The 26,875-nt window shown below is 40.5% G+C and overlaps 1 protein-coding gene across 1 annotated transcript in view; it reads left to right on the top strand.

The window, feature by feature from the left end:
- The window catches only part of ULK2 (unc-51 like autophagy activating kinase 2), a 64,451-nt gene that overhangs the window by 20,248 nt on the left and 17,328 nt on the right, over window positions 1–26,875 (top strand). Inside the window, exons 9-15 of the mRNA XM_079726064.1 lie at window positions 881–939; window positions 2,149–2,231; window positions 3,788–3,835; window positions 4,178–4,266; window positions 9,942–10,113; window positions 18,565–18,625; window positions 24,324–24,461. Coding sequence (XP_079582190.1) covers window positions 881–939; window positions 2,149–2,231; window positions 3,788–3,835; window positions 4,178–4,266; window positions 9,942–10,113; window positions 18,565–18,625; window positions 24,324–24,461 — 650 coding nt within the window. The remainder of the gene's footprint in view (window positions 1–880; window positions 940–2,148; window positions 2,232–3,787; window positions 3,836–4,177; window positions 4,267–9,941; window positions 10,114–18,564; window positions 18,626–24,323; window positions 24,462–26,875) is intronic.

Below are 26,875 nucleotides of genomic sequence, written 5' to 3'. Positions count from 1 at the left end.
GTTCTCCAGGCTCATAAAAGCTGGTGCAGCTTAGCGTAACAACCTGGTGGGAAATAGGTGTGAACAGTGATGTCAGCGCTTCCTGCCTAGCCTGGTTTTGGGGTCCTGGAATCCACGTGAGGGCTAGGGCAGGTCTGGGAAGATCACTGGAAACTGTCTCCAGCTCTCTATTCCTGTCACTGCTGGGTGAGAGGTAATTATTTAGGCTTTATGGAAGTTACTTTGAGTAGGTCTTCCTCTCCCTTAACATCCTGTCAAAAAGAGGCCTCCTAGGATATAATCACAATGATTCCTCTTGAGTTCATACTGCCCAGTTACAAAGAGGAGTTTTGAATCTGAAAACTGGAACAGAGTGAAATTATTTGCCCAAAATGGTTTTTAAAAGTCGGTGACACAGCCAGATAGAACACTTAATTTCCCAACCTAGTTTGGACGTAGAGGCAACTTCACTAATTCAGCAGCACTTATTATGAGGGTGCTGCTCGTTACTATGGTAGAAGAGTAGCAGTCATCTGAGTTCTCTTCCTTGAATCCCTCGAAGGTAAAATACACCCTGATCTTAACACAGTAAAAATACACCTGTTGGGTAGGCCATGTAACCTCCAGAGTAGTGATTCTTTTCTAAGATTCAGGCCTCACTGAGAATCTGACCTCAGAAAAGGTACATTATTATGCCCAGATGTGCAGAATTCACGTACAATTTCAGAAGTTTTTTAAGTTCCTAGTGCCCATCTATGGCTCCTTCAGCATTCCATGGCTTTCAAGTTCAGAGTCTGTTCTATAGCAGAATGTGAGCTTCGATCATATGATTTGGAATTTTTGCCCTTAGTTGTTTAGGAAATTAAACCTTTTTCTCCCCCCCACCCTTTTTTTTAAACAGGCTAATAGTCCTCAAGACCTAAGGATGCTTTATGAGAAAAATAGAAACTTAATACCTAGGTATGTGTTTTGATTGCACTGGGTTTTACCATTTGTCAGTGCAGTGTTATCTCTTTGAATTCTATGTGTTTTACGTTTTTCCGTTATTGAATCTTTTTTCAATTAACAGTAAGGAGAGCTTTCATTTTAACAGGAAATTAGAAAATTACTAGTGTATCATAGGTGCCTGTGTGCTGTATCATTTTCTTTCTTTTTAAAAATGTTAAGTTTATTTAAAAGAAAAACCTACAGAAGTTATATGTGTTCTTTGAGGGGAGGGAGATGCAAACAGAATAGATGGGCATAAAGTAGAAAATAGCTAGGCTTTCCCCTAGAAAATAGCTAGCTCTAAAATAGCTAGAGAGTCCCCTAGTTAGATGTAATGTATTTTGTTTAATCAGATATCTGTTTTCATTTTTTTGGATACTACAAGCAGGCTTTAGTGAGGAGAAATTGTGTATGTGTGCGCATGCATGTGTACACACATCTGTGCATTTCTTTAGGATGGACTCCTAGAAATGGAATTGTTGGGCTTAGAGACACTCTCTCCAGCTCGGCTGGCCCTGTTTGCACTGCTGAACAAGCGGTGCGCTCCTTTCCTGCATTCTACCAGCAGGGGTTGTTACCGGTCTCAATGCCTCCCAAGCAGGGCCAATTAGCTCTTCATTTAACTTGCATTATTCTCTTTACTAGTGAGGTCGGCTCGCTATTTGTTTAACATCCTTTTGTAGTTTTTATTCTGTGAATTACATATTCCTATTACTCACTTTTTTTTTTATTGCCTTGTCCTTTCTTATTGGATTTCAGGAAGCTGTGTTATTTCTCACTTGTATTTATTTAAGCTCTGCCCTTTTGCAGATGGAATTGGAGGTGGCTGTCCGTCTAACAGAGAACTCTGTAGCAACTGTTAGTGCTAGGTCGACATTGTGTTAAAACTCAAGATGGTCTGTGCTTGTGAAGTGCTATGTTCTCGCAGATATTCCAACAACAGCAAAAAGAAGCACGATGCAAGAATCTTCCCAAATTGATGCTGCTTTTCAAAGGCAGTTGCTTAGTGTTTGTTTGTTTGTTTTTTCCTTTAAGGAGTGAGGGTCTGCCATGGTCCTCTTGGTATAAAATGTAGTATTTGTGAAACTGCATATACATTTTCATTTACCGTAATGAAGGCGAAAGTCGTGTAGTTAATATATAAACTCACCACTTAGGTGGTTTTTTTTCCTTTCTCCCTAGCATTCCCAGAGAAACATCACCTTATTTGGCTAATCTCCTTTTGGGTTTGCTTCAGAGAAACCAAAAAGATAGAATGGACTTTGGTAAGTAATATTTTCAAATTTTGTATGCATGCTAGTTTCTAATTTTAGTTTTGTGTATTCCAAAAAGTTTTTTTTAATTTATTTTTTATTGAAGTATGGTTGATTTACAATGTTGTGTTAGTTTCTGGTGTACAGCAAAGTGATTCACTTACACGTATGTATACATTCTTTTCATATTCTTTTCCATTATGGTTTATCACAGGATGTTGAATATAGTTCCCTGTGCTGTACAGTAGGGCCTTGTTGTTCACCCATCCTATATATACTAGTTTGCATCTGCTAATCCCAAACTCCCACTCCATCCCTACATCCCTACCCACCTTGGCAACCACATGAAAAGGTTTTTTTAAAAGATACTATAAAAAAATAAAATAAAAGATACTATAGATGCTTCAGAAGAAAATGAAAATCAGTTTTACTTTTCTTTCTATCTCTTTGTCTTTTTTCTTTCACGTATTTTGTAAATGTATGGAAGGTATATAAATAGTTAATATAATCGATAATTTAGAAACTATTATCCTATTTGTCGTTTCACTATTGGCCGATATTTCTCATGGTTACAGAGCAATCTCAGTTTAATTTCTCCCTCTGAAAGATACAAATATTTACCAAACTACATGACTAAAGTTTAATTCCAGTTTTTACCACACTTTAAGAAAAGATATGTTTAGACTATTTCATCTTTCCCCCATACAGAAACTATTAGAGCTACTGTCTACTGAGAACATTTACTGGGACAGTGAACTGAGTGCTTCTGAGTGTGAGGTAGTTTAGACTAAACCTAACTTCAGCTCATTCCTGATTTTGTATTACCTGGAGAACCTCTGTGCTGGGCTGTGCCATTCTCCTTGTCTGCTCTGTGCTATTTAGTAACATACAATTTGGAGACTTAATGATAAATGAGATGGTCTTCGTGAGGTTTTAAAGAAATAACGAAATAAATCATACATACAGGAAAAGAGTAAATTAATGAACTGCCATGTACTCACCTACTTATTTATCTTTATCTAATTAGCAGGCTTACTGTGTAGGTTTTGTCCTTGGTGAACAGCTGAAGAAACTAAAAATCAAATTAATAGCTTTTTAAAAAATGTGAAACCAGCTGTAGGAATATTTCTTCTCAGATAGAAGAGTAGAGTTTATTATACAAATCAGCCGTCTAAGATTTCCCGTTAGGACAGTTAAGAGCCATAGTTCACAGAGTGATTAGCAAGGGCCTGGTCACAGTTCTCCGTGCCCTTGTCTGTTTGAGGACAGCACACACTAGAGGACACATCTACTTTAGTCGCCTCAGGGATGCTGTGCTGGTAATAGACACTCTGAGAATTCACACCATTATTTTAAAATTTTCATTCATTAAGAATTACTTATTTTGATGGGTTTTATGGATGATTTATAAAATGTGCTTTTACATTTAAAGGAAATGGAGTCTATGTAAAGAAGTTAATAATAATAATGTATGATCTCAAGGATATTATGTTGACTACACTGACGAGGTTAACCTATCTGCAAAAATCAACATCAGTTTAATGGTTGCATTCTCATTTTCATTATAGAAGCATTTTTTAGCCATCCTTTTCTTGAGCAAGTTCCAGTAAAAAAATGTGAGTACCTACTTTTTACATTTCTACTTAAAGAGTGAATGCAAGCTTAAGGAAAAATTAGTATTTGGTATTACAAAATTAATTTTTTATGTGCTTCTCAAGATTTCATTGAGCTTTTCTTAAGTATTTGTAGTTGTGTTTATTTAATTACCATTCTGTTTTTCCTTCCAAGTCCAAATTGAAAGAGTTTAGTAATTACTGTATTTTTGGTTTCACCCATGGGAGCTGTAATAAGTAGGTGAATATAAATTTTTGGCCAACACAAAGCTGTAGTAGTTGCGACAGGTTTGCTAGTGGACAGCTCATGTAATCGCACTCCATTCGTCGGTGTTTCTCCCCTAGCCTCCCCGGTCCCGGTGCCCATGTACGCCGGCTCCGCCTCTGAAGGTCCCTGTAGCAGCTCTCCATCCTGTCGCTTCGCCTCTCCACCTGTAAGTCCTGGTTGTATTAAAGGTAACGTTAGAGCCTGTGTTATTTCATCTGCTCACAGAGCCTGCAGATATGTCGTGGGTATTCTCTTTATGTGTGGAGTTTCCTAGCGCACCTGAGGCCTGGGCAAAGAGCGCTGTTGTTGAGGCCCTCGGTCTGGACTCTGCCTTATATGGCTGTGCACACTTCAGCAAGACGTGTCCCCTCTGACTGGTGGACACAGTACTCTCACCCTTTCGTGACCAGTGAGGTGGGGAAAGATGTCACTGTGACACGTAGATAGGTAATTCGCATTTGTTTCATGAATGTCATAAACATCGGTCTGGACAGTTATCGTACATAGAACTTGCAGTGGTGGACGAGTGCCCTCTGAGTGGACTTCACTACCTTAGGCCCCGTAGTCATGGTGACTGGCCCTGTGAGCCGGCTCCACTGCAGCCTCTTCCCTCCCCAGGGCTGCCCGAGCCGTGCACCCCACGGCCATCTTCCCTGCAGTCTCAGTGCTTCTTCCTGATCCTGAGAACTTACAGCCACTTCTGGTCATTCCTTCCTTCTGCTCTGCTCTCCCAGGTCTTGCCTTTCCGACTTCTGTGCTTTTCTGGACTTTCCCCCACGTCTCTCTTGCTGCCTGAGAGGGCTGTGACCTTGAGACTTTTCACAAGCCAAGGTCCAGGGGCCGTTGTGTCAGCCACTGCAGGTATTTTCCAGACTGGCCTGGCAGACGTGCATTTCTTGAATTCTGCTGGCAGAGGGGTCGGGGAATCACAGAGGGAGCTGGTTGGGTGATTAGCAGCTTGAGGCTTAGGAGTCTGGGGCTTGGAGCTTCCATATCCCTAACTTGCCATGTTACCTACGACAGGTGACTCAATGTCTCTGAGCCTGTTTCTCATAAGTAAAGTGGGTATAATTTACCCACTTCATGGTGTTTTTTAAGGATAAATGAGCAAAAGCACCTGTTCCAGTGCCTGGCACACAGTAGTACTCAGGAAGTGGCAAGTGCTGTTATTCTTATTTTCCAGGGAAACCCAGAACTCCACAGTGAAAGCAGATGCTGCAGCAGCCTGTTGCAAACGGATGAGTCCTAAAGCTGGCAAAAAACCTTTCTGCACAGCCCTGCAGACTCAAACCAAATAGAAAAAGCAGATGGACTAATAAGACTTACATTACATTCCCATGAATTTAAAAAAAACTAAGAGGGGAAAAAAGTGTTGTATATTTCCAGTTTCAGTCTGGAATATAGGAAAACACTGGATTTGGAGCGACTGGGGAGAAATGCAGAGGAACTGCAGGGAAAGACCGAAGGCTCTGTTTGGAGCCGGGCAGGACCAGCCTCAGTGCTGGCCCTGCTGCTTGCTCACTATATCCTACGGGGCAGGTCAGTTCCCAGGCTGAGCTGAGCTTCCTTGTCTGTAACGTAGGTTACAGAGGCCTGGTTAACCTCTGGTTGAAGGGGAGTGGGTGGTAGTATGTAGTGAGTACTTGATAACTGTAGCTACCATGATGGAGCACGTATGTGATACAAGGTGACACGCGGTGTGAAAAGCAGAGATAGTGCTGGAGAAGGACAGCAGGGGAGAACCTGAGTGTGGGGAAGCCTGGGGGATGGTAGGACCCCAAGGGAGGAGAAAGAGAGGGGCCGCCAGGAGGGACGCAGCTGGGAAATGCTTTGACTGGACAGAGTGTGCTGGGCTTTTGTTGGATGGGGATGCTTTGAAAGGGAGCGCAAGACAGCAGCGTGTCTTGGGCTTCTGGGAAGAGCGGAACAGGTGCTCTCAGGAGGAGGGGCGAGGGGCGGGGGAGGGGAGACATGCTTAGATGCTCAGAACTTTGGTGGAAAAACCTTTTTTAGAAGGCCTTTATGAGAAGCTAATGCTTGAAGTGAAAATAACAAGGAAATCTGGAAATCAGAGGAGAGCAGGAATAATATAATGTAATGTAATGTAATGTAATGTAATGTAATGTAGTTTCCAGTTAGTGAGATTAGAAAATGGGATGGTTTGATAGGTCTTGCTTTCGACATAGTCTGCAAAAGTGAGAGGACCTCCTATAGGCACTGCCTTCCTTCCTAGGGCTGCAGCAGACTCTTGTACTGAGGGTGGATGCATGCAGGCATGCCCACGTAACATTCTCTTTTTTACATTCTCACACAAATATCCAGCTGCTACTTCATTCCAGAGAAATCTTTGAAAGGTGAAAAACAAAAACTCTGTAACAAAAAACTCAAATCACTCTTTTAGTTATGATACTAGCTATAGGCTAAATGCTATTTAGATAATATCTCTTGAATATCGCTTTAATCACATTTATTAAATGCCTACTTTATGTGAAGTTTCAGTTGATACCAGTGGAAGATATGACCAGATCCCTTCATTGAGGAGCTTTTAGTTTAATTGTGTGGAGAAGAGGCAGGTAAAGCATCGCTATAGAAGCATATGTATACACGCCTTTACTGCCTGTGGGAGTGTGGATGAGGGGCATGAAATCAGACTAAGAAGCCAGCAAAGATGCTCAGGAGAGGCACTGAGCTGAGTTTTTTGTTTTTGTTTGTTTATTTATTTATTTTCAGCTGCATTGGGTCTTCGTTGCTGCATGCAGGCTTTCTCTAGTTGTGGCGAGCGGGGGTTACTCTTCGTTGTGTTGCGCGGGCTTCTCATTGCGGTGGCTTCTCTTGTTGTGGAGCACGGGCTCTAGGCAGGCGGCCTTCAGTAGTTGTGGCACACGGGCTCAGTAGTTGTGGCTCGCAGGCTCTAGAGTGCAGGCTCAGTAGTTGTGGTGCACGGGCTTAGTTACTCCGTGGCATGTGGGATCTTCCCGGACCAGGGCTTGAACCCGTATCCCCTGCACTGGCAGGCAGATTCTCAACCACTGCGCCACCAGGGAAGCCCTTGAGCTGAGTTTTGAAGGAAGAGTAAGCACGGTGAATTTGTAGAAGAGTGGTGTTGTAAGCAGAGGAATCCCTGTGGAATGGTGACCCGCTGAAGGAATCTGTAGCCGTCCTTGGCCATAACGTTTATTAGAATTAAGTGAAATGTAAGTTCAGCTCCTTAGTCTCCCCGGCCACATTTCAACTGCTCATAGCCACATGTAGCTGGTGGCCACCACGCTGGATAGAACAGAACTCTCCCATCGTTGCAGGAAGCTCTGTTGGACAGGCTTCTCTGACAGTTCAGTCTGTAGGGTGCAGAGAGCATTGGTGATGTGCTGAGGGGAAAGCAGAGCCAGAAGGGTAGGGAGAGGCTGTGTCTTGGCAGAATTTGGGCACTGAGCAGAGGAGGCCAGACTTTGTGTGGTGAGCCATTTGAGAGATCTTAAGCGGAGGCGTCATCTGATCCACTGTGTTTTAGCAAATAAGTTCCTCTGTAAGCAGGTGGAGGATTGGATCGGACAAGGAGAGCAGCCTCTCTACTAGATCAAAGAGAACAACCTGTGACCATTGCAGATTTTTTGGTTTGGTTTTGGTTTTGCTTTATTTTTATTGAGAATGAGGGCTTGAAGTAAGTCAGCAGTAGGAAAGGGGAAGACGAGGGGCCAGGAAGCGCAAGGTGAAGAGTTTGTGGCGCTTGGAGATTGCTTGAACTTGGGACCTAAGGAAGAGGATGATCTTGATGGGAACCAAGTGGGTGGACTTAGATGGAGCCACTCAGCGAGGGAGCACAGATGCGATGCGCTGGTGGTGTGCAGGCGTGGGGGCAGCCTGGGAGAGGCAGGGCTGCAGTCGTCACTCTGGCAGTGGTAGCTGAGGCAGGATGGTGAGAGTGACCCCAGGTGAGGCTACGAAGAGCGCCGAGTGGAGGCCCAGGGTGGCCCTGGGGAATCCCGCAAGCCACTCCTCCCTGTCAAGGGGCAAAGGAGACTAAGAAGTAGCGGGGAAAGCAAAAGAGTAGGGTCACTGAATGGAGGCGGTGGGTCAGGAGAAGAGCAGCCCACAGTGTCGGAGTTGCAGAGTCAGGTAACTTAAGGCATAGAGGAGCCTCCGGAGAATGCGGCCAAAGGGGTCCCCAGTAAGCTTAATAAAGGTGGTTTTGGTGGAGGGTTGAAAGCAGGAAGTGGATTATGGTGGATTAGGCGACACACAGGGGGTGAGGAATTGGGGTCAGTGAAGACTGAAGCTTCAAGAAACATTGTTAAGTGAAGAAGGGAGAGAAGATGGTAATTGAGAGGGCTGCATTGATTTGAGATGTGGAAAAATTAAACATGCTTGTGTGCAGAGGGGAAAAAAGCCAGAATAAAGGGAGAGGGTGAAAGTGTCAGGGGCATAGGGGAGTGATCTGGGTCCTTGAGGAGGTGGGGAGAATTAGTGGAGAGGTTAGCTTTGAATGCAAGAAGCATCTCTTCCACCCAAGTGGTTGTGGATGAAGGTGATTTTATAAATAATAGCAAAGGAAGAAATTGAGAGAGTTCCTGCCTGGAAAGAAATGGCACTGGAAAGAAATCGTGGAGTTAGATACTTGGAATCCAGCCCAGCTTAACTGCTCCTCAGTTGGCAGATTTCCTAATCTTCTGAGTTTTGTTTATTTACATATGAAATGGATTTCAGAACAGGGCTGAAGTTAGATAATACATGGAAAGCCCTTAACAGTGCCTAGCCCATGGTAGGTGCTCCGTAGTGTTAGTCCCTCGATCTTCCTCTCTCTTTATAACCTTGAAGCATAAGTGCTCTTCAGAAAGTGATAAGGAGAATTTATATCATGTGTATGTCAAACACGCACACACACACACACACACAAGTGATAAGGAGATTTGAGACTGATTTCATTGCTCAGTGACATTCAGAGGAGCACTAGCAGTTTAAGACTGGGGTTTAAAGAGCATTATGTAGTATTTTTCTTTTTCTTAAATAGAAACAAAGGTTAAACATGGTAATGGGGACCTAACACAATAAATTATGAAGTTCATTGTTTTAGGAAACTATTGTATGTTGAAGACATTCAGTTAGAGTTGTCACTAGTGTCCTTGAAGTGGGCAAGTGTCAAGAGGTCTATAGCTACTTACACCCACGTATCTTTAAATATCTCTATATGCTTTTCTTCCCTTCCTGTCCTGTCTCCCACAAATCAACTCCTTCCCCTGACAAAAAAGAACACAAAAGGAACACACGCACGCCTGTAAGGTTTTCTAAATGTCTCCTCTGCAAGTGTAAATAATCTCTGTGCTTACGTGCCCTTATCCTTACTGTGAACATGGGTCTCTTGCTTTCCCTTTTATAATGTTTTCTTCATTGGAGATTTAAAACTTTGTGTGTGCAGGATGTCATTAACTTAAAGTCCCTGGACGTTTTGTTTTAGTCATTAAGTAAACGGGTATTGAGTATCTGTTTTGCTAGGCCATGTGCTGAAACGGGGATGTGGAGATGATAAAAACTCACCTCGACCATTTCAGGAGAGGCAGCGTGTACATGTGATAACTGGTATAATGGGTTTTTTGTTGTTGTTGTTGTTGTTTTGGTATGATGTATTTTTAAGTATCATTTTTGGAAAACATTGTAGAAGTCGTTATGCAAAGACACTTTAAACTGTGCTTTTCTAAGGGAAAGATTTTCCAAAGAGAGGTTTTTTTAAACCTTAAATGGAATTGAACTCTATGCCACTTTCATGAAAAAAATATTCCTTAGTCTGATGGCTATTCTGACTTGCATTTTATTGTGAGGGCACTTTTAATTTTATGTTGTTAATTTTAGTCCCTTCCAGATGTGCAGCATTTTCAGGAGGAAAGCTTACCCTCCCCACCGCTGGGCCCCCCCAGCTCCCTGCAGGTGCCCAGAGGGTCCGCCAGTGCTAGTAGCAAGAGCTCTTCTTGTGACACGGATGACTTTGTTTTGGTTCCACACAACACCTCGTCAGACCACTCATGTGAGAATCTTTTCTGCTTGTACACGTTATATTTCTGAATTTACTAGACTAGCATTTTTTAACCTTTATATCACGCTGTCTTGTGTAGGACACCTTTTCAAATGGACATTTTATTTAGTTGATGGAATTCCCAAAACTATCTACCTACCTTCCTGTAATCTGCTCAGTCATCTTCTATAAGACAGTAACCTTGGATTCTGAAGGTAGATGAAAACTTTGTAGGAAATGATCTCAAATTCTGTTTGTACCCAAACAGAAAGGAATAGAGAAGCCAACATAATGAGAGAAATTAAATTTAAGGAAAGGAATTAAAGGAAGACCTCTTGTGGAAAAAACCTGAGAGTCAAAGGGTCTTAAAAACAGTCTGGATGGTGCTTCAGGAGCTACTGGCCTGAGTTCAGGAATGAGCCTCATAAATTTACAGGAAGAGTTTTTATAAGGGAGGCAGAATCCAAGCTGACTAAATACAGTCAGGGTTCTGTGGAACAGTGAAGGGCATCAGAAAACCTACAAAAAGAGAAGTTAGACAAAACCATGAAAAAGGACGGAAACATGGTTTGGAAATGTGATTACTTTCAACAAGTGAATAGTACCCAGTTGACTGTGTGCAGATGTAGAAAGTTGGAGACGTTTGTATCAAGAGGTCTCTAGTTGTTTGTCAAATACGTATTTAGTAGCTGCTTACGTTCACCCCTGTGCTGGCTGTTGTGAAGGCTGTGGCCCTAGACCAAACATGCTTTGGGGCAGGGGAAACACACACGGCACATAAGGCAAGCGGCGGGCCCTGATCCGTGTGATGAGAGATGGGAGCTGACTTTAAAAATCATCCTGTGTGGTGGTTTTATTTCACTACAAAGGTAATTAAAACTTTTTAAATTGTGAAATATTTCAAAACAAAATAATGCAGCAGATACTCAAATCATCCACCACGCTAGTTTTATTTATGTCAGCATTTTGCCATATATGTTTGATGTCTTTTTAAAGGTATAAAATGCCGTAGGTACAGCCAGAGTACCTTGCATCATTCTTCTCTTGCCAGAGATATATTCTTCCCCTTGATTTGTAATTCTAATATGCCCCTGTATCCATAAAGAACATATAGTATTTTTATGATTTTAGTTTCAAGTAAATGTTATATAGAATATTGTTTTCTGTAGTTTGCTTTTTTATTCATATTTTTGCTGTGTATCTAGATCTATATCTAGGTGTGTATGTAGTTCATTTTAATATATAATATTTATAGTACAACTAAACCATAGTTTATCCATTTCCCTACTGATTATGACTTGGAACATTTCTATCTTTTTACTGTTCAAAATGTGTTATAACAGATGTCCTTGTGCCAGAATTTCTTCCAGGTGGATGCTCTAGATATGTACAACTTCAGCTCTATAAAATATTGGTATAAGCAAGTTGTAGCCACTAACACCTCTGCCATGCTGCCCCAACGTTATCATGGTGCCTTCTAAAGATTTTCATGGTTTTTTTTCATATTTAACTTTACCTGGAATTAATTTGTGTAGATGGAATAAGGGCTCTATCAATTACCCTAGCATTATTTATTGAATATTCTGTCCTTTCTACACTGATATGCAGTTCCAGACTTGTCATATCAGGCTTATGTAAAGGATTTGTTTCAGTGTGTGTGCGTAGATGGGGTGGAAGGTGATGGTGGGGAGCATCCTAGAATTCTGTGGAGTCACCCGGGCTATTCTTGGCCCCCTTTCCCCCCGCCATATAGTTTAATTTCAACTTGAAAATCCTACAAAAAACCATTTGGGGATTTTGATCAGCATTGTATTGATTCTCTAAGACCTATTCAGGGACCTAGAGAATTGTCTACTCAAGAATGTTTGTGTGTTTGTTCCTCCACTTACTTAGATTTCTTCAGTGTGTTTTGATGCATGTTTATACTTTTCTACATAAAGGACATTCACACCTTTTGTTTTATTCAAGTTACCTTTGTTTTTTTTTTGTATTTGTATAAATGTTGTCTTAAAAACATTTATTTTTTCCAAAACTGCTCCTGTCGAGGTCTTTTTATGCTGCCAAATCCCAGGGGTCATTTCTCAGTCCTCATCTTTTTGATGTATCCACAGCATTTGTTATGGTTGACCACACCCTGCCATGTAATTAGTAAAAATTTTTTATTGTGAAGTATATCATATGTATAAGATAGTTTTTAAAAAGATTTAAATTTTCCTTTTTGGCCACGGCACGCGGCTTGCGGGATCTCATTTCCCCACCCAGGGACTGAACCTGGGCCACGGTAGTGAAAGCTTGGAACCCTAACCGCTAGTCCATCAGGGAGCTCGCTAAGATTTAATTCTTTAGGGCAGTTTTAGGTTATACAACAAAATTGAGAGAAAGGTACAGAGATTTCCCATATACCCTTATGTACCCCTCATTGCATAGCTTCCCCCATTGTCATCATCAGTCACCAGAGTGGTACATTTGTCACCAACGATGAACCGACATTGACACATAATAATCACCTAACGTCCACAGTTTACTTTAGAGTTCACTCTTGGTGGTGTACATTCTGTGGTTTGGACAAATGTATAATGACATGTTTCCACCATTGTTATTATACAGAGCATTTTCACTGCCTTAAAAATCCTCTGTGGTCTACCTACTTATTTCTCCCCACCTAACCCCTGGAAGCCACTGATTTTTTTTTTTTTTTTTTTGAAGGGGACTGCAGCTCCTGCATTGTGGGTGGGACTCGTGGCTCATCTGTACAGCTCCCCCTCCCCCTTTCCTACTTTTTTTAAAATTGAAGTATAGTTAATTTACAATGTTGTGTTATTTTCAAGTGTACAGCAAAGTGATTCAGTTATACATATATGTATATATGTATTCTCTTTCAGATTATTTTCCATTATAGGTTATTACAAGATATTGAATAGAGTTATCTGTGCTATACAGTATAGGTTCTTGTTGGTTATCTGTTTTATATACAGTAGTGTGTATATGTTAATCCCAAACTCCTAATTTATCCCTCCTTATCCCCTTTGCTAACCATAAGTTTGTTTTCTATGTCTGTGAGTCTGTTTCTGTTTTGTACATAAGTTCATTTGTATCATTTTTTTAGATTCCACATATAAGTGATATATGGTATTTGTTTTTCTCTGTCTGACTTACTTCACTTAGTGTAATAATCTCTAGATCCAGCCATGAAGCTGTAAATGTCATTTTTCATTCTTTTTTATCAGTGATTTCCATTGTGTATATGTACAATGTCTTCTTTACCCATTCATCTGTTGATGGACCTTTAGGTTGTTTCCATGTCTTGGCCATTGTGAATAGTGCTGCTATGAACATACGGGTGCATGTTATCTTTTTGAATTAGAGTTTTCTCCAGATATATCCCCAGGAGTAGGATTGCTGGATCATATGGTAGCTCTATTTTTAGTTTTTTGAGGAACCTCCATACTGTTCTCCATAGTGGCTGCACCAATTTACATTCCCACCAACAGTGTAGGAGGGTTTCCTTTTCTCCACACCCTCTCCAGCATTTATTATTTGTAGACTTTTTGATGGTAGCCATTCAGACTGGTGTGAGGTGGTGTACCTCACTGCGGTTTTGATTTGCGTTTCTTTAATAATAAGCAATGTTGAGCATCTTTTCATGTGCCTGTTGGCCATCTGTGTATCTTCTTTGAAATTTCTGTCTTTTAATTGTGCATTTACACCACTGATGTTAAAAGTGATTATTGCTGTACCTGGATTAGTATCTACCATATTCATTACTGTTTTCTGTTGTCCTTGATCTTTGTTCTTGTATTTGTCTTCCACTCTTTTTCTACCTTTTGTGGTTTTAATTGAGCATTTATTTTGGTTCTATTTTCTTTCCTTTCTTAGCATATCAATTATACCTCTTTTTAATTTTTTTTAGTGGTTGCCTTAGATTTGCAATATACATGTGTAACTAATCCAAGTCCACCTTCAAATATGCTGTACCATTCATAAATAATGTGGGTTTCTTATAGTATCAATAACAAAATAATCCTAATTCCTTCCTCCCATCCCTTGTATCATTGCTGTCATTAATTTCACTTATATATAAGCTACATAGGTGTGTATGTATATATACACATAAGATATGTAGGGAAGCATACATAACCGAGTACATTGTTGCTGTTGTTATTTTGAACAGATTGTTACCTGTAAACAGCTCATGGAGCTCAATATCAAAAAAAAACAAACAATCCAATTAAAATACAGGCAGAAGACCTAAACAGACATTTCACCAAAGAAGACATACAGGTGGCCAAGAGGCACGTGAAAAGATGCTCAACATCACTAATTATTAGAGAAACGCAAATCAAAACTGCAATGAGGTATCACCTCACACCAGTCAGAATGGCCATCATCAAAAAATCTATAAACAATAAATGCTGGAGAGGGTGTGGAGAAAAGGGAACCCTTTTGCACTGCTGGTGGGAATGTAAATTGATACAGATACACTATGGAGAACAGTATGGAGGTTCCTTAAAAAACTAAAAATAGAACTACCATATGACCCAGCAACCCCACTACTGGGCATGTACCCTGAGAAGACCATAATTCAAGAGGACACATGTACCCCAATGTTCATTGTAGCACTATTTACAATAACCAGGACATGGAAACAACCTAAATGTCCAATGATAGGTGAATGGATAAAGAAGATGTGGTACGTATATACAGTGGAATATTACTCAGCCATAAAAAGGAATGAAATTGGGTCATTTGTAGAGATGTGGATGGACCTAGAGTCTGTCATCCAGAGTGAACTAAGCCAGAAAGAGAAAAACGAATACTGTATATTAACGCATATATGTGGAATCTAGAAAAATGGTACATATGTGCCTAGTTCCAGGGCAGGAATAGAGGTGTAGACATAGAGGATGGACATGTGGACACGGTGGGGAAGGGGAAGCTAGGACGAATTGGGAGCTTAGGTTTGACATAAATACACTATCATGTGTAAAATAGATAGCTAGTGGGAACCTGCTGTATAGCACAGGGAGATCAGCTCAGTGCTCTGTGACGACCTAGACGGGTGGGGTGCGGGGGGGTGGGAGGGAGGTCCAAGAGGGAGGGGATATATAGCTGATTCATTTCATTGTACAGCAGAAACTTAACAACATTGTAAAGCAATTTTACTCCAATTAAAAAATAATAATAAAAATAAAAGTTTTTATTTTACCTTCACTTATTCCTTCTTCAGTGTTCTTCCTTTCTTTATGTAGATTGTTTTCTGATCCATATTATTTTCCTTCTCTCTAAAGAACTTCTTGCAAGGCAGATCTACTGGCAACAAATCCCCTCAATTTTTATTTGTCTGAGAGTCTTTATTTCTCCTTCATTTTGGAGGATAATTTTGCAGTGTAAAGAATTCTAAGTTGGTGGTTTATTTCTCTCAACACCTTAAATATTTCCCTCCACTCTCTTTCTGCTTGCATGGTTTCTGATGAGAAGTCTATGTAATTCTTAATCTTTGTTCCTCTGTAGGTATGGTGTTCCTTTCCTCTGGCTTCTTTCAGGATATTTTCTTTATGTTTGATTTTCTATAATTTGAAAATGACATGCTGACGTGTAGTTGTTTGGGGCATTTACCCTGCTGGGTGTTTTCTGAGCTTCCTGGATCTGTAGCTTGGTGTCTGACATTAATTTACAGAAATTCTCAGTCATTGTTTCAAATATTTCCTTCTGTTGCTCCTCTTTCTTCTCCTTCTGGAATCACCATTATGCATATGTTACACCTTTTATAGTTGTCCCACGGACTGTGGATATTCTGTTTTTTGGGTTTTTTTTTTTTTAAGTCTTTGTTCTCTTTGTTTTTGGGTTTTCAAGGATTCTCTTGAAATAATACTGTTGCTTAGAGATTCTGCCCTCAAACATGTCCAGTCTACTAATAAGCACACCAAAGACATTCTTCATTAATGTTACAGTGTTTATCTCCAGCATTTCTTTTGGGATCTTCCTTAGGATTTCCCTCTCTGCTTACCTTGCCCATCTGTTCTTGCATGCTGTCTGCTTTCCCCATTAGAGCCCTGAGCATATTAATCATACTTGTTTTAAATTCCCTGTCTGATAATTCCAACATCCTCACCATGTCTGGTTCTGATGCTTTCTATGTCTCTTCAAAGTGTGTTTTTTTTTGGGGGCTTCCCTGGTGGCACAGTGGTTGAGAGTCCGCCTGCCATTGCAGGGGACACGGGTTCGTGCCCTGGTCCGGGAAGATCCCACGTGCCGCGGAGTGGCTGGGCCCGTGAGCCATGGCCGTTGAGCCTGTGCGTCCGGAACCTGTGGTCTGCAACGGGAGGGGCCACAACAGTGAGAGGCCCACGTACCCCCTCAAAAAAAAAAAAAGTTTTGTTTTTTTTTTTGCCTTTTGATATGCCTTGTAATTCTTTCTTTTTTTAAAGAAATAAGATTCTTTTTTTAAAAATAAATTTATTTATTTTTTTTATTTTTATTTTTGGCTGCATTGGGTCTTCGTTGCTTCATGCAAGCTTTTCTCTGGTTGCGGTGAGCGGGGGCTACTCTTCATTGCAGTGCGCGGGCTCCTCATTGTGGTGGCTTCTCTTGTTGCAGAGCACGGGCTCTAGGTGTGGGGGCTTCAGTAGTTGCAGCACTTGGGCTCAGTAGTTGTGGCTCGCAATCTCTAGAGTGCAGGCTCAGTAGTTGTGGCACACAGGCTTAGTTGCTCCGTGGCGTGTGAGATCTTCCCGGACCAGGGCTCGAACCTGTGTGCCCTACATTGGCAGGTGGGTTCTTAACCACTGTGCCACCAGGGAAATCTGGGGATGCTTTCAAGTGACTTTAAACTCAGTAATTTAATTGGGGGGGGTGTGGGAAACACCCAACTCCAGGCCCCTGTAGTCCTCCTGTTCCACAAAAAATCCTCAATAAAGAACTTAAAAAAAAAGAGAGAAAGCATTCATTCCCCTCTGGTGGTTATGCTATCAAGTTGATATATGATTAGGTTCCATTGCTTCATTTTATTTTTGATTTCTAGGGCTTGTTCTTTTCTTTTGACTTAATTTTGTTTCATAATGATGTATGATTCCAAACTCAAAGCTACAAAATGAAGAGTTGAACTCTTAGTGAACTCCAGCTTCCAACCCTGTCCCCTCTGCCCCGTTTCCTCCATAGGAAACTATTGTCTTTAAAATCGACTCCTTCCTTGCCCCTCTCTTTATCCCCTTACCCTGATTCATTTTCCTTTTTTTTTTTTTTAATACATTTATTTATTTATTTTTGGCTGTGTTGGGTCTTTGTTTCTGTGCGAGGGCTCTCTCTAGTTGCGGCGAGCGGGGGCCACTCTTCATTGCGGTGCGTGGGCCTCTCACTATTGCGGCCTCTCGTTGTGGAACACAGGCTCCAGATGCGCAGGCTCAGTAGTTGTGGCTCACCGGCCCAGTTGCTCCGCGGCATGTGGGATCTTCCCAGACCAGGGCTCGAACCCATGTCCCCTGCATTGGCAGGCGGATTCTCAACCACTGCGCCACCAGGGAAGCCCCCATTTTCCTTTTATACATCTTATCACTGCCTGGTATTATTACCTTCTTTCACTACTAGAATGTAAGCTTCATGAGAGTAGTGACCAAAGTAAATGTATTTCTCAGTTCCATGTATGGCCATTCAAAAGGATATTTGTGATTATTTTTTTCCTTTTTGAGTATTTTGAGGTTACCATAGTTTATTTTATTTTTAAAAATTTATATTATTTGGTCAACACTGCTATTTCACATCAACACATATGAATTATACCTTTGCAGCCATGTAAAGGTCACACAGGGCAGTATGATCTAGTGGGTATAGAGGCGACAGGCCCCTGTGTTCTGAGCTGCACTCTATTCCCTTAGATGGATGATGTCTGAGCATGAAGATGGCCTGTGGCATCTGTGTCCAAGAGGCCCCAGTTTCATGACATCTTGTTCAGCTACCCGTGCAAGACACAGGAGAGTGTCATGCAGGAGTGTGGGTGCTCCAGCGTTAGAGTGAATTAGACTTCGGATACAGGCAGCTGTACTAGAATGTGACACACTTGTTCCTAAAAGTCACCACACCCTGCAGAGTAGTTCAGTAAAAACCACAGAGTTTATGGGCAATTTGGGATTAGGAGCACAACACTCAAAACCTTTGTCCTTGGCACATGAAAAGGAACATGATAAAAACAGCACAGATTTTGCACATGTTAAAAGGTGAAGAAATATGTATACACTGCAATAAGTATGACACTTACCCTGAAAAGACCTGATGTTGCCAGCCTGTGAATTCAGCTGGGTGCAGTGTTCCATGCTCACCTGTTGTTACTCATGGGCAAAATCACAACGTAAGCAAATGGTAAATTCATACTGTGATCAGATTGTTTCCTAATAGTCATGTTGGAACAATATACATTTTTTAAACAGGTGGTATAGCAGAACTGACTGTATTTTTCTCTTTTTCCTTTAGATGATATGCCGATGGGCACTGCTGGCAGACATGCTTCTAATGAGTTCTTGGTGTGTGGAGGGTATGTTTGCATATATTTCACTAAACATTTTTTCATATTTTTTGTGTGTGTGAGTAAAGTTATAGAACTCTGTGTTCCTGATGTAAAATTTATTTTGTTTCACAATCTATTCTTTAAAAACTTTTTAAATTGTGTTAAAAAACATAAAATCTGCCATCTTAACCATTTTTCAGTTTGAGTTGAATAATAGCATTAAGTATATCCACAATGTTGTGGAACAGGTCTCCATATACTTATTATTTTTTTAATATACATTTATTTATTTATGTATTTATTTTTGGCTTTGTTGGCTCTTTATTGCTGCGCACCAGCTTTCTGTAGTTGTGTCAAGCGGGGGCTTCTCATTGTGGTGGCTTCTTTTGTTCCAGAGCACAGGCTCTAGGTGCACAGGCTTCAGTAGTTGTGGCACACGGGCTCAGTAGTTGTGGCTCACGGGCTCTAGAGCACAGGCTCAGTAGTTGTGGCACACGAGCTTAGTTGCTCTGCGGCATGTGGGGTCTTCCCAGACCAGGGCTTGAACCCATGTCCCCTGCATTTGCAGGTGCATTCTTAACCACTGTGCCACCAGGGAAGTCCCTCCATATACTTTTATATGGTTATATATTATATTGTTATATTTAGATCTTTAATCTATTTTTAGTTGATTTTTGTATACGGCATAAGATAAGGGTCCAGTTTCATTTTTTGCCTGTGGATGTCTAGTTTTCCCAGCACCATTTGCTGAAGAGACTGTCCTTTCTCCATTGAGTTGGTGCTGGCACCCTTGTCATAGATCATTTGTCCATGTATGCAAATGTTTGTTTCTGGGCTCTCTGTTCTGCTCTACTGGTCTATAGATCTGTCTTTATGCCAGTGCCACACTGTTTTGATTACTGTAGCTTTGTAATATGTTTTTTAAAATTTATTTATTTTTGGTTGTGTTGGGTCCTCCTTGCTGTGCGTGGGCTTCCTCTAGTTGTGGCGAGCAGGGGCTACTCTTCGTTGTGGTGCGTGGGCTTCTCATTGTGGTAGCCTCTCTTGTTGTGGAGCACGGGCTCTAGAGCACAGGCTCAGTAGTTGTGGTGCACGGGCTTAGTTGCTCCACAGCATGTGGGATCTTCCCGGACCAGGGCTTGAACCTGTGTCCCCTGCATTGGCAGGCAGTTTCTTAACAACTGCGCCACCAGAGAAGTTCTGACATATGTTTTTAAATAAAAAAGTATGAGACCTCCAGGAATTCCCTGGTGGTCCAATGGTTAGGTCTCAGTGCTTTCACTGCTGTGGGCCTGGGTTCAATCCCTGGTTGGGGAACTAAGATCCCACAAGCCGTGTGGCGCAGCAAAAAAAAAATAAAAAGAAGTATGAGACCTCTAATTTTATTCTTCTTTTCCAAGATTATTTTGACTATTCAGGGTCCTTGCAGATTCCATGTGAATTCTAGGATAGATTTTTTTATTTTTCTATTTATGCAAAAATTGCCATTGGGATTTTTTTTTAACATCTTTATTGGAGTATAATTGCTTTACAATGGTGTGTTAGTTTCTGCTTTATAACAAAGTGAATCAGTTATACATATACATATGTTCTCATATCTCTTCCCTCTTGCGTCTCCCTCCCTCTCACCCTCCCCATCCCACTCCTCTAGGTGGTCACAAACCATCGAGCTGATCTCCCTAATGCTATGCGGCTGCTTCCCACTAGCTGTCTGTTTTACATTTGGTAGTGTATATATGTCCATGCCACTCTCTCACTTTGTCACAGCTTACCCTTCCCCCTCCCCGCCACTGGGATTTTGATAGGGATTGCACTGATCCATATAAAACACTTTGGGTAGTACTGTTGACATCTTAAATACTAAGTCATCCAATCTATGAATATGAGATGTCTTCTTTAATTTCTTTTAGCAGTGTTTTGTAGTTTTCAGCATAGAAGTCTTTCGTCTCCTTGGTTAGACTTACTCCTCAGTATTTTATTCTTTTTGATACTATTGTTGGTGAGATTGTTTTCTTAATTTCCTTTTGGGATTTTTCATTTTTAGTAAATGGAAATACAGCTGATTTGTGGGTTTTGATTTTGCATCCTGCACCTTTGCTGAGTTTGCTAGCTCTAATGTGTTTTGGGGTTTTTTTGCTTGTGAAATCTTTAAAGTTTTCTGCATTTAAGGTCATGTTATCTGTGAACAGAGATAATTTTACTTCTTCCTTTCCAGTTTGAAAGACTTTAATTTCTTTTTCTTGCCTAATTGCTCTGGCTGGGAATTCTACGTTGAATAGAAGTGTTGAGAGTGGCCATTCTTGTCTCATTACTGATCGTAGAAGAAAGGCTTTCTGTCTTTCACCATTGAGTATGCTGTTAGCTGTGGGCTTTTCATATATGACCTTTATTATACTGAGGTAATTTCCTTCTGTTCCTATTTAATTTAGTGGTTTTATCATGAAAGGGTGTTGGATTTTGACAAATGCTCTTTCTGCATCAATTGCAATGATCATGTGGTTTTTGTCCTTGTTCTGTTAATGGTGGTATACTGTAAATCCCATTTGGTCATGGTGTTTGATCCTTTTAAGGTGCTGTTGAATTTGGTTTGCTAGTATTTTGTTGAGGATTTTCACATCAAATTTCATCAGGGATATTCTGTAGTTTTCTTGTAGTGTCTGTGTCTGGCTTTGGTACTAGAGTAATGCTGAACTCATGGAATGACTTTGGGAGTGTTCCCTCCTCTTCAAATTTTTGGAAGAGTTTGGGTGTTTGTGTTAAGTCTTTAACTGTTCGATAGAATTCACCAGTGAAGCTCTCTGGTCCTAGACTTTTCTTTGTTGGGAGGTTTTCAGTTACTGATTCAGTCTCATTACTAGTAATGGGTCTGTTCACATTTTCTTTCTTCATGATCCAGTCTTGGTAGTTTGTGTATTTGTAGGATTTTTTTCTGTATCTTCTAGGTTATCAGTTTGTTGGTAAGCAATTGTTCATAGTATTCTCTTAAAATCCTTTTTATTTCTGTGGCATTAGTTATGTCCCTTCTTTCCTTTCTGATTTTGAGTCTTTTCTCTTTTATCCTTAGTTAATCTTGCTAAGTGTTTGCCAATTTCATTGATTTTTATTAAAAAAAATAAACCAACTCTTAGTTTCCTTGATTTTTTTTCTATTGTTTTTCCATTTTCTCAGTTTTCTTTACCTCTCCTCTAATCTTTATTATTTCCTTCCCTCAAGTGGAAGACAACCAGAATCTTAGAAAAAGAGTTCTGAATAAATCAAGATGCACAATCTGTATATGTTCTGCCATCTACCTGTTATTTCCTTCCTTCTGCTAGCTTTGAGTTTAGTTGTCTTCTTTTTCTAGTTCCTTGAGGGACAGAGTTAGATTGTTGACTTGAGACCTTTTCAAATGTGAGATACAAACTTCATCTTAGCACTACTTTCACTGTATCCCATAAGTTTTGGTACATTGTGTTTTCATTTTTCTTTTTCTCAGGTTATTTGCTGATTTTTTCCAAGATTTCTTCTTTGACCCATAGGTTGTTTAAGAGTTGTGTTGCTTAGTTTCCATGTATTTGTGGATTTTCTAGTTTTCCTTCTGCTGTTGATTTCTAGTTTCTATCCTTTGTGATTGATTGGAAAAGATACTTTGTATGATTTAAATTTGTTAAGATTTGTTTTGTGGCCTACCATGTGGTATGTCCTGGAGAATGTTTCCAGTGCATCAGAGAAAAATGTGTTCTGTCAGTGGGGGGAGTGTTCTGCAACGTCTGTTAGGTCCTGTTGTCTGTGGTGCTGTTCGGGTGGTTGTTTCTTTATTGGTTTTACATCTGGTGGTTCTATCCATGATTGAGGGTGTGGGTTCAGCCTGCGATTATTTTTGTAGAATTGTCTTTTCTCCCTTCAAGCCTGTTATGTATGTGCCTCATATATGTGGTAGTGCTGATGTTTGGTGCATGAATATATATAATTGTTATGTCTTCCTGGTTAATTGACCCTTTTATCATTATATAATGTCCTTTTTTCGTTTCTTATAACAGCATCTGACTGAAAGTCTATTTTGTCTGATGTTAGTGTAGCCATCCCTGTTCTCCTTTGGGTACCATTTGCATGGAATATCTCTTTCCATCCTTTCACTTCCAGCCTAATAGGGAAAGATTTATTACTGCAATTTCGTTACTTTTCTGTATGTCTTGTGGCTCTTTTGTCCCTCATTTCCTCTCTTACTACCTTTGTATTTTGTTGTTTTTTTCAGTACTGATATGCTTTGATTCTCTTCTCATTTCCTATTGTGTATATTCTGTAGGTATATTCTTTGAGGTTACCATTGAGATTATATAAAATAATTTAAAGTTATAACAGTCTATTTGAAACTGATAACAACTTCAATCACATATAAAAACTCTACTCGTATAGAGTATACTGCCCCCCACCTTTATGTTACTGATGTCCCAAATTACATCTTTATTTAGTGTTTACCCATTAATATCTAGATGTATAATTTGGGGGTACTTTTGTCTCTTAGATTCTTTTTTTTTTTTTTTTTTTTTTTTTTTTGCGGTACACGGGCCTCTCACTGCTGTGGCCTCTCCCGTTGTGGAGCACAGGCTCCGGATGCGCAGGCCCAGAGGCCATGGCTCACGGGCCCAGCCGCTCCGCGGCATGTGGGATCTTCCCAGACTGGGGCACGAACCCGTGTCCCCTGCATCGGCAGGCGGACTCTCAACCACTGCGCCACCAGGGAAGCCCAGATTCTTTTTTTTTAATATTTATTTGCTTATTCATTCATTCATGCATGCATGCTGCGCTGGGTCTTAGTTGAGACATGGGGGATCTAGTTCCCTGACTAGGGATCCAGCCCAGGCCCCCTGCACTGGGAGCGCAGAGTCTTAACCACTGGACCACCCAGGAAGTCCCTAGATTTTCTTTTCATTTAAATATGAAATAATGGTTCCAAAAGTTCTAAAGTGACACTTTAGAAGATAATCATATTGTTTGTTTAGGTAACTAAATATATAATCTCTTTATCTCTGTAAGGTTGTAATTGGGCAAAAATGGAAGAGTTTGTGGCTTTTTTAGAATTACAGAAGGGCAAAAGAAGGAAATAACTCATCTTTCTTAAGGCCCAGTACTGTCCCTGATGTTTTAATGTTGTAAATTGAATTGAAAGTCATCTAAGGACATGCTGTTTCTGAATTTATGAAAAGCAAGGAAAGAAACCAGCTACACTACAAAATGTGGACCTCAGATGGGTTATGTGTGGGGAGAGTCACACAGTGTATTTTCAGTCTTCATCAAAGTCCAAGTTCCTTGGGAACGCTTACTGCACTCATAACTTTTGTAAACATTCCAGTCATCTCTACTCTTGAACTTCCTGTTCTTTTACCCAGCATATTTTCCTAGAAGTATTTTTCCTCTTGCATGAGGAGTGAATAGCAGAATGTGAGCAGATGAAGCTGCATTTTGTGACCTGTGGCTCTTCCTGTTGTTGCAGAGGGGCGTTTGTCCCCTTCTTCTTACCAGTCTTCCTCCTCAATGTGCATGTGCAGGCCAGTAGACTTCTGTAAAGGACAAGTGTGTTTTTTTTGGCTTTATGTATATTTTCAAGATGATCATTTCTTATTCACATTCAGAAGTGATCATTTGGCTTCTTATAGAATTTCCTCTAAATACCACCAATGCGTCAGATGAAAGGAAAGCGGTCTCACTTGTATTTCTTTCCTTTTTCAATGAATGATGTCTGCAGGCAGTGTCAGCCCACTGTGTCCCCTCACAGCGCAGCTACCCCCATTCCCGTCCCTACTCAGATAAGGAACTACCAGCGCATAGAGCAGAACCTCACTTCCACTGCCAGCTCTGGCACAAATCTGCATGGCTCTCCAAGGTAAGCTAGCAGTTGCTTCCTTTCCCAATTCTTCTTCCTTTCTTTTAAAATTGTTGTTGTTGTGATTGAAAGATCTGTTAATTTCCATGGTCGATTTAGACTCTTACGTATGTGTATAATGGAGATGTACAAAATTGAATAATAATAATTTTTTTTTGTAATGGATCTATTTAAATGATATTTAAGCTTGGCTGGGTAATTAATATAGTATGAGATATATATATATATTTGTTCACAAGTATAATTATTTTTAAAAATTGAGGAAGAAGAACTTGTTAAAAATGAAATCTCACCAGTTTTAGCAGACTATGTACATATTATTTATTTCTCCCACATCCTAAAACCCCACTCAAGTAGAAAAGGAATGACAAAGGTATAAGTCCGCAAAGACAAGTAAAACGGGAATAAGTATTGAGTGGGTGACTGCTTCCGACACGTTTCTGGAAGTGAGAAAGAGAACAACGGAGGGGTGCCTGCTGTCGCCACCGGGCAGGGTAAGTGTGTGAGCAGGCGGGGCTCAGGCAAAACAGGGCAGCCGGAGTCTTAGCTCAGGTGGGGTGGCCAGACGGAGGCGGACGGCTGAGAGCAGGAAAGCTGCATCTGGAGGAAAGCGCATGAGTGCAAAGAGAGGAAAACTTACGTGAAGAACTAGTACCTTAGAGCTAGGTTAGAGACTGCATCTGTAAGTAAGAACGACATGCTACTGAAAACAAGCGAAGTAAAAAAGACCTCTTGGACATTACAAAATAGAATAACTGAACTAAACAAAAATAAATGTTGGAAGACAGAGTTGAGGAAATATTTGAAATAGATAATCAAGAAGATGGAAAGTGTGAATTAATAATACTCAAGGATTAATTGGTTTAGGCATTCTAGAAAGAAAACTATAATAGCGAGGAAGAAAATTTCCAGGAAATAATTAAAGTTTTTTCCAAAATTGGAGGAGACAAGATTTTAGATTAAAAGTACCCACCAAAGGAATAGCTCAGTGAATGGAAAAGGATCCTCACCGTCTTGTATGATGTAAATTAAGAAAACTTCTAGGAAGGGTATTTGGCAATATCTGTGAAAATCAGGCATATATCCTTTGACCCATCAGTCAGCTTCTGGTAACTTATTCTAAGATATATATTCCTTGCCTGTGTATAAAATTGTATATATACAAAGTGGTTAGTTGTTATAATAGCAAAGGGTGAGCAATAAGCCCAGTGCCCACCAGTAAGGGACAGATTTATTCTGATCCATCTGTGACAGTGGAACACCTTCCAGAGAGAGTCAGGAAGCTCTCTGTGTGGTGAGGTAGGGCGGTTTCCAAGGTACATTGTAAAATGAAAACAGCAAAGTGAATAACAGCGCACTAGCAGTGGTTCTCAAAGTGTGGTCTGCGGCTCCATTTCAGCGGGTCCATGAGGTGGAGACTGTTTCCATGGTAATTCCAGGATACTGTTTGCTTTCTTCACTGCGCTGACACGTGCACTGTTGGTGTGAACGCAGTGATGGGAAAGCTGCTGGTGCCTCAGGACACGTCACGGGAGTGGCTCCTGTTCTCCTGTTAGCCCTGGTCTCTTTACCTCCACGCACCTGTAGTACCAAGGAGTGTCTTTAGTGAAACAGTGAAAGGTATTATCTCTCTTTGAAAATCTCGACCTTGAGTGGAAAGTAGGCATTAAAGCACCTTTGCTGCACATCGGAGTAGCGGTCCTAAGGAAAAGCCCTTCCTTGTATGGTTGTTTTCATTGTGAGCTGAATTTTATCCACTTTTTCATGGAACACCTGGTGCTGGAGAGGACAGCTGTGGCTGTGGTGTTGACAGCCATTTTGTCAAAAGTGAACTAAGTTGGTGGTGATATTTTTATATGAATGTGACTTTTTGATACTATATAATGTGTCAGCGTTTGGAATATCTGCATAACTCTGTCAACCAGTATTTTCCAAATGACCAAATTTTTTTTTCAAATGACCAAATTTTTTTAAAAGCATACATAGATATAAGATCCATTCCAAGTACAAGGTACTTTTGCCAGAGAATGGAGTTTAATGGAACAGAGTACAGATTTTACTGATGTGGTTTCAGATTCTATATTGCAGCTTATCTTAGAAGTGACCACTTGCTGAGTTTTGGGGTAGCATCAAAGAGGAGGAGTGTCCCAGTGTCTGAAAGGCTACCAAAGTGCCCCTCCTGTTTCCAGTTACAAATTTATAAGGCAGTATTTTCTTCATGTACTTCTCCCAAAATAACACGTATAACAGACTGAATGTAGAAACAGTTATGAATACCCAACTGCCATCTCTTGAGCCAGACATTAGAGATTTACAAAATGTAAAATAATGTCATGCTTCTCAATAATTTGTTTTGGAAAATATTTTTCATAATCTTGTTGTCGTAAGTTTATTATTTTTAATGAATTAATAAT

This window comes from Hyperoodon ampullatus (genome assembly GCF_949752795.1).
Source record: "Hyperoodon ampullatus genome assembly, chromosome: 19".
Taxonomy (NCBI): Eukaryota; Metazoa; Chordata; class Mammalia; order Artiodactyla; family Ziphiidae; genus Hyperoodon; species Hyperoodon ampullatus.
This window is presented reverse-complemented; position numbering and strand designations above follow the sequence as displayed.